Here is a 7,244-nt window from a genome sequence, read left to right as displayed (position 1 = left end):
CTCTTGCAGGATATAAACAGACCAGAGTGATTTACAAACACCCAAACTGTTACTTTCCAGACTTGGATTAACTCTTCCCAAAACCCAACCTGTAGACTTCGCTGTTGAGTTACAAACTGCCCCCCCATTTCATTGAGACAGGAAACCTGGGGCAACTTCACCTTGAGGCAAGCACTTCAAACCGCCAGAACTCACCAGTGGCAGGACAGGTGACTCCCGTCCCACCCAGAGACTGCAAGGGGCCCAACTGCAGAAATGTGCAGCCACTTCTGCATGGCGGAAACATCTCAACTTGCATCAGCAAAACGATTTTAATTCTAACGTGCACAGACGGAAATCGTTATCCACGCTCAACAAAGCCTCAGCATTTAAGTGCAAATTAGACTTTGTGTGTTACCATTTCGGCTGGCAGAAGCCGCTTCTGTTCTGCACAAAAGCCACCTCCCGGTTTAAGCAATTGCTCATCTGAAGCTCCCCTCAGCTGCGGCTGCTCCCCCACTGCAGCTCTGCAGATGCACAAGCTTAAAGTCATCCGGCCACTTAATTCGGGGCTGCAGCAACAGCACTGGATCTCCCCCTCAGGGCCACCCTGGCAGACAGGTCACCCCACCCCCGCCCGCCCCCAGGGGAACGGCAGCACTCGTTTTGTGCTCCCCCTGCCCCATCACCAGGTAACTGCCCCTCCTGCGCGCCTCGGCCACAATCTCTTCTGCTTCCCCACAGAAGTGCTACAGGGAGTCTTTTTTTTTTTTTCCACATTCGAGTATTTTATTCTGGTGTAGTTACTTTTTTCCTTGCTGAATTGACCTATACAGGAATCAGCAACGCCACCGCTCAGAGCTCTTCGTCTCCACCACTCCAGCCAACGGCGTCCTTCCTGGTCTTCTCTGCCGCAATTCATTGCTGAAATAGAATTAAGACAGTGAACGTGAAGGCAGACGAAGCCTCTGCCCGTTTTAACCTGTAAGCTACTGGTGAGACATCACCGCTCGCAGGACGGTAACAGAGCCTTCGGGCTCAGGGAAAGCTATGCAGTGAGGCCGGACAAAGGGAGAGCGTACCTGGCCGGCAAACCGCCGCCTCGCTCCCGCTTCCCTGGGGCGAACGCTCTCCCTCCTCAGAATCCCCTCTCGCCTTCCGCGTCGAGCGTCCCGTCTCCTCTTCAGCCTGCCAAAGCAAAGGTACATTAATAAAAATATCAAAGGGAGCCCTTACATCGCCACCCGCCTCCCCCAAGACAAGTCACATCGTATACGAGGGTTTCACAAGCCATTCGCTGAACCCATCACATCACAGAAGCACAGTCTGGGAAAACTGTTCCAGGGCTGGCTGATGCCCGATACGCCAGCCAAGGTATCATTTGATCCCTAAGCAGAGAGTTAACCACTTTGGCATGGCTGCTTAGGAGGCGTGGGCTATGGGAAAAAGTTAATGGCAACAAGTAGGATGGCAAAGAAAGCTACAATTAAAGTGAGCAACTTAATGAAGTCTAGGAAGATTCTCAATAGATGACCACATATCAAGTCAGGGAATTCGTTTCCCATCTTGCTTCCGTACCTACTAGCAAGACATGACTGCATGCCCAACTCTGATCTGTGGAACTGAAGTTGTGCCACAAGCCAAAGGTTGCATACGGCATGGGTTAAAATTTTTCCATCGGTTGACCAAAATTGCCAAAGGAATATTTCACAGGTACATTAGACTTTCAAATGAGCTCTCAACAAGAGGAAGGATGCGGACATGAGCAAAAGGAGTTACCTCGAATTACAGGACTATTTCCACATATGAACTAGCCAAGAGAGCAGCTTTCGTCTCAGAGGTTTCTGTTGGAGGCACAACACTTCTTTTCTCCAAGGACACTGCAGTTTCCATATGCTAGCAAAGAATTCTTAGAACTTGTAAGGCAATGACAAAGCTAGCTGATCACGGCAGTTACCTACCATTGAACACTCCTGTCAAGCCGGTACCTAGTCCAGTTACTAAAGGACTGATTCTTCGCTACAGCTTTCCAATGTAGGCTATTTCAGCATTTTAAGGAAACATCCGTTATCCTACCTAACAGCAGCATTCCCTCGACTTCTGGCTTCGGCTTTCAGTACTACGACATCCTACGGCATGTACTTTTGGTCCTCGGCCTCTAGGCAAGTCTGACTATTCTTATGTGACAGCATGTTGACAGGCTCGCATGTCAAGACCGATTCAGATTAAATTCTAGCAACTGGTCAGTAAATCTGGCTTGCTCTTACACTATCACTGGTCTTCTCCTCTCCTCTGGCATCCTCCGCTACTTAGGCTAAAGGCTGTCGCTTCATCTTCCGGGATTGTGTTGTGCAATGAAATGTAAATGTCAGGAGCAGAGTTCATTTCAGACGGTCTTTTAATAGGCTTCGTAAAGCCAAAGAAAACTGTATACAAGAATCCTTTACCACTTCAAATACAATATCAATGGAATATGCATATTTCTTCCAGTAAAAAAGGACAATATAAATAAACATTTTTCAAGAACCTCTTTTATGGTAAGTTTGCAAGTCTATTTCTGGGTAATTTACATCATTACAACAGTAAAAATACCGTTATGCGGGTTGAACATACAAGCAAGTTTCTCTTTAGATATATCAAGGTGGTTTGCCTTCCAATTTGTACCCAGGCTGCATTCCTACCTTGCTACACTAAAGGAATGTTACAAAAGACGAAGGTAATGCACTTAAAAAAAAAAAGTCCACAGCTTGTTCAGCTTCCAGTGAACATTGAATTAAAGGTCCTTTCTATCTCAAAAGAAACTGAATTGGGGCCCCAACTTCACAACTTTAAAAAAAAACACCTTGGCTCATCATGAAGGATAAAATAAAATCTGAAGTGCTTTCAAAAAAGATTAAAAACACTTGAAAGCAGAGCTTTCTTAAAGAAAAGTCTAATTAGACCATCTTATATCAGAAGCTGTCAGGCTGTGTTTTGACAAGATTAGAACTGATAATACTACAAAAGTGAAAATACAAGGAGATGTACTACACAATAACGATTTCAGCGAAGCTCCAAAAATCTTTATAAATACAGCCATTGGAAGGACGATCTTGAGTCAGGAAGGATTTTTACTCGTTGTGTGTAGCTGAGGACAAGAAGCAGGCACAATTGTAAAGGCACTGAAGCATAGACAAGTTCCAGCATTTTACTCCCTTGCATTATTTCAGAAGCTAGTGCTAGTTCGCTACATCGCAAGAGAACTCCCCCACCCTTGATTAAAGTTTGTTAGGGCATCCGAGTTTTGTCTTAGTCTCAAGCTCGAGGAACGCATTTTAAAAACTTGCTCTGCCTTAGATCCAAGCAACTCCTACACATGCATTACAAATTAGAAACTTAAACGGCACAACCACGTCCAAAGCCTGGCGGATTGGTTCTTACGGGCAAGAACAGAAATAGTGGTACAGTCCACCTGAGCCTTACAGTACTTCCAGAGTCAAGTACAGGGTCAGAAGGTTTAGAGAGTTCCTACAGCATACGTACTCGTCACTCCCATTTGAACCACGACTTACCGTAACTGTCGTAGCTGTCTCTGTAGGATCCTCCTGAAGACCTGTCGCCATAGCCACCTTGACTCCTGCTGTTAAAAACATTCACCTGCTTTATATTGGCTCAACGGGCTCTGGAGCCTACTGACGCGTCTGTCAGGCAGGCAACGGGCCGAAAGAGCTCCCCAACAGCCCGCTCGCAGTTGCAATGACTTTACCTGCTATTATAGTAGTCTCTGGAGCCATTATATCCTCCACTTCTGGAATCAAATCTGCTTCCGCCATAGCCTCTTTCACCACCTCCTTCAACAGACACCAAAGACACTTAAGAGTTCTGACAACCGCCATTACCATTTCAGGAACCGCAGGTCGCTCAGGCACACTCACCTCTGGAGAAGCCACGGCCCCGACCTCTGCCCCCACGGAAAAAGCCTCTGCCCCCAGAAGACCCCCCTCTGTATCCACGAGATCTGTTCTCTGATGATTTTCCAGCCTGATCAACTCTGATCTGACGCCCGTCCACAGACTAACAAACAGAAAAAATAAACAAGCTTGATATTGGAACGTCTCCGTAGCAAAGCACATAATACCACGAGTTAGACGCCTGCCTTGCCAGCTGAGAAGTACCAGAATTTACTAGTCCTTACAAAGGTTTTACTTAACATTGCAACTAAGCCAACTACACAAGTAAACTGATCTTCAAAGAGTATATACAGGCATTCCCATAAAGTAGCTCTATTTTTCAATCATTTAGGTTAGGCTAAGTTATAAGACTTCAGTAACTTATATTCTTTAGTATTTAATTTCATCATTTTAAGACACTACTATTTACCCATTTTTCTACGTGCTGTTGAACAGAAACGCATCTTTCGAACTTTTCTTTCTACGTCTTAAGGAAGCCAAGAAAGCTGTCCCAAGGCCTGCTTACCTTTCCGTTCATGGCCATCATTGCGTCTTTAGCATCATCTATGTTTTCAAAAGTAACAAAGCCAAAACCTCTGGATCTCTGAGTCTCTCTGTCTTTCACCACAACAACTATGAAGAGGGAGGGGGGAAAAAAAGCATCAGCACCTGTGCAATCCAACAACTTTATGAAAGTCATCACAGCTTGCCACGGCAGTCTTACCTTCAGAAATTTGTCCGTATTTAGAGAAGACTTGCTCCAATGACTGCTCATTGGTGTCAAAACTCAGTCCGCCGACAAAGAGCTTTCCCTCATCTGATGCCATTGTGACCTACAAAGTCAACAGATCCCAGATCAGCATCTCAAAGAAGAAATACTCCCACAACGCCTGGAAAATTAAATTGGTCATAACACCCCCGATAATCTCGCACTCTTATGCGGCGCACACGCTCAAACCCCAGGGAACCAGCGCCTCATACCGCAGAGGAACGTTCTGCAGGCCGGCACGGAGCAAGCGCCTTCCCCCGGGAAGCCGGGCTGCGGCAGGACACCGGCGGCGCGGGCACCCGCGGGGCCCGGAGGGGGGCTCCCGCCCCGGCGGGCCCCATGGCGGCTCCGGCTCCGAGCGCCCGCGGCCCCCGCCGGCACAGCGCGCATGCGCGCCCCGCGGCGCCCCCGCCCCTCCCTCACGGCCCGCCCACTTGGCGCAGGCGCAGTCCGCCGCCCCGCCTCCCGCCCGCCGCCATTTTGCACGGTGGAGGCTCGTCGCCATTTTGTTTCCGAGAGCGCATTTCGCCACCCCCCCCCCCTCCCCGCCGCTCCTTTCCCCCCCTCACGGCAGGCAGCCAGCACAGCTCCGCCGAGCTCCCCGCAGCCGCGAAGGGCACCCGTGCCGCGGGACGGCCGCCCCGTTCCACCCTCCCCCGGGTAGCAGGCTTGCTAGGCTCCTAAGGCACATTTCCTTCAGCTCTGGAGCCCCGAGCTCCCCGGCCCAGCCCGCCCACCGCGGCGGGCGCCTTACCGGTGCCCTGGAGGTGCGAGATCCACACAGCACTTCAAAGCTTCAGCGCGATGTACGCCGAGGCTGGCGGGGCGGCGGCTTATAAACTCGCGCGCTGTGTCCCGCCCATCTTATGAATATGCATATTAACGTCCCACCGCAAGGCGGGGCGAGTGACGCCACCAAAGCGCCGCCGCCGCCGCACCATCTGATTGGGCGGGATGTAGTTAATATTCATGAGCCCCGCCGGGGGGCGGCGGGAGGAGGGAGCGAAAACAAAACCGCCGCATTTTTTCCCCCCCGCCCCCTCCTCCCACGTGGGGGCGGGGCGCGGAGGGCGGCGCGGATTGGCTGGGAGCGCCGAGGCCGTTGGCCTGGAGAGCCCCTGTGAGAAGAAAGGAAGTGGAGGCAGCTGATTGGCCGCGGACCGCCCAGGCCCCTCCCTCCCCGGCGGCCGGCACGGCGGGGGGGGGCGTGGCCGCGCTGCCCCAGTTTCGCGCCCTTCTCGGCAATGCGGCGGCTGCAGACAAAGGGGCCGCCTGAGGGGGCCGCCGCCATCTTGGGTGGCGAGCGCTGCCCGCCGCCGCCGCCGGGGCCGCCCTCCCGCCGTGTGCCGCCCGCACCGGGGAGGCCCGCTCCGCCGCGCTGCCCGCCCCTCAGGGCCATGCCGCCTCCCCTCTCCCCTCCTCTGAGGCAGGGAGCGGGGGGCTGCTCGTCCCCCCGGCGCATCAGGGCCGGAGCCCCGCAAAGCCCTGCCTGTCCCTGGGCAGGCGGGAGCTCAAGCTCCTGGCCTTGAGCGCTCACGCTCGCTTCCCGAGCTTGGCTCCGTGGCACGGCGGGGCTGGTCACCTCGTCGCTTGGCAGGCCCGGGGTCACGTCTCCAGCAGCGCCAGGCGCCCGCGGCCTGCCCGCGGCCCAGCGAGCGCGCCGCCCCCGGAGCCCCAGAGCCCCGCGGGGAGGCCGCCCTGCTCCCCCGGCCCCGCAGGGTCAGGCCGCAGCGGCGGCTTCCCGGCCTCCTGTGCCGGCGCAGGGTGGGTAATCCCTGCAGCGAGGCAGCCTCCTCTGCAGCGTTGTGCTGGTGCCTCCGCACCGCCACGCGTGCTCGGCAGAGCACGGCACGATGCAGCCCCGCCGCTGGCTCCAAAGCATAAATGGTTCTGTTTAAAAAAAAAAAAAAAGGTAATAAAAGGACTTTGCTCAGCCCGTTTTTACTGAAATGTTTAAAAGCCCGCCCTGGGGTTTTCCTAAGGTATGTGGTCAGAGCAGGGTTGCACAGAATAGTAACACCGGAGTTATTTAAATCAGGGCTGTTTGCTCGCAGCTACCGTGATTGATTTCCTAACTGAGCGCTGAGAGAGAGTAAAAAGAAACCAGGGTGAAATGCAAAGTCTTCTGCCCGCTATTGTTCTGTAAAAGCGGCGAGCGCCCATTCCCAGCCTCCCAGAGTAAGGAAACGGGGCTTTTCCCCTCTGATTTCTTACTATACCTTTTGGGATCTGCAGGAAAAGGGTTGTTTTGTACACAAGCGCTGTAGTAATGATGAAATACAGCGGAATCTCGGTATTGCACTCTGCCCGAGCCTCGGCTGCTGCGCACACGGAAATAGGTGTTTCGTTACTCCGCAGCACGACCTAGTCGTGCCGCTATTTTCTTACTGGCAAAACCGTGAAAAAACTGGTCAACTTGCGGGTCCTGAGAGCAAATTAACACTGAATAATGGTGGTAATAATTATATATATGCATATGTATATATGTATATATTATGTGTATATGTATAGATTTTTTTAATATATGTGTATATATGTATGTATTATATATACAACCTATTGGTAAT

General features: G+C 52.0%; 1 protein-coding gene across 6 annotated transcripts; it reads right to left on the bottom strand.

Annotated features, from left to right (window-relative positions):
- Window positions 1-740: 740 nt before the first annotated feature.
- Window positions 741-5,579, bottom strand: CIRBP (cold inducible RNA binding protein). Of its 6 annotated transcripts, none has more exons than XR_010375756.1 (8): window positions 5,432-5,579; window positions 4,633-4,741; window positions 4,435-4,541; window positions 3,894-4,032; window positions 3,725-3,809; window positions 3,531-3,598; window positions 1,062-1,167; window positions 741-903 (listed from the first exon to the last, which is right to left on the bottom strand). XR_010375756.1 is itself a non-coding variant. In XM_064469727.1 (7 exons), exons 2-7 carry the CDS (start codon window positions 4,733-4,735, stop codon window positions 3,090-3,092), a joined length of 519 nt encoding a protein of 172 aa, XP_064325797.1. In that variant the 5' UTR covers window positions 4,736-4,741; window positions 5,432-5,579; the 3' UTR covers window positions 2,360-3,089. The 6 variants fall into 6 exon arrangements, 4 of the variants coding, with proteins under 4 accessions (XP_064325797.1, XP_064325800.1, XP_064325799.1 ...); XR_010375757.1 differs by having other exon boundaries at window positions 3,531-3,595; XM_064469727.1 differs by lacking the exons at window positions 741-903; window positions 1,062-1,167 and adding an exon at window positions 2,360-3,106.
- Window positions 5,580-7,244: the final 1,665 nt, after the last annotated feature.

Source organism: Phalacrocorax carbo, chromosome 19 (genome assembly GCF_963921805.1).
Source record: "Phalacrocorax carbo chromosome 19, bPhaCar2.1, whole genome shotgun sequence".
Lineage (NCBI taxonomy): Eukaryota > Metazoa > Chordata > Aves > Suliformes > Phalacrocoracidae > Phalacrocorax > Phalacrocorax carbo.
This window is presented reverse-complemented; position numbering and strand designations above follow the sequence as displayed.

Bases quoted from the DNA above. Each gene is read 5' to 3' on its own strand.
- CIRBP (XM_064469727.1), bottom strand. From the start codon at position 4,735: ATGGCATCAGATGAGGGAAAGCTCTTTGTCGGCGGACTGAGTTTTGAC. The intron at 4,542-4,632 runs GTAAGACTGCCG...CCCTCTTCATAG, and splicing joins ATACGGACAAATTTCTGAAG to TTGTTGTGGTGAAAGACAGA. The intron at 3,599-3,724 runs GTAAAGTCATTG...TGTTTTTAACAG, and splicing joins AGAGACTACTATAATAGCAG to CAGGAGTCAAGGTGGCTATG.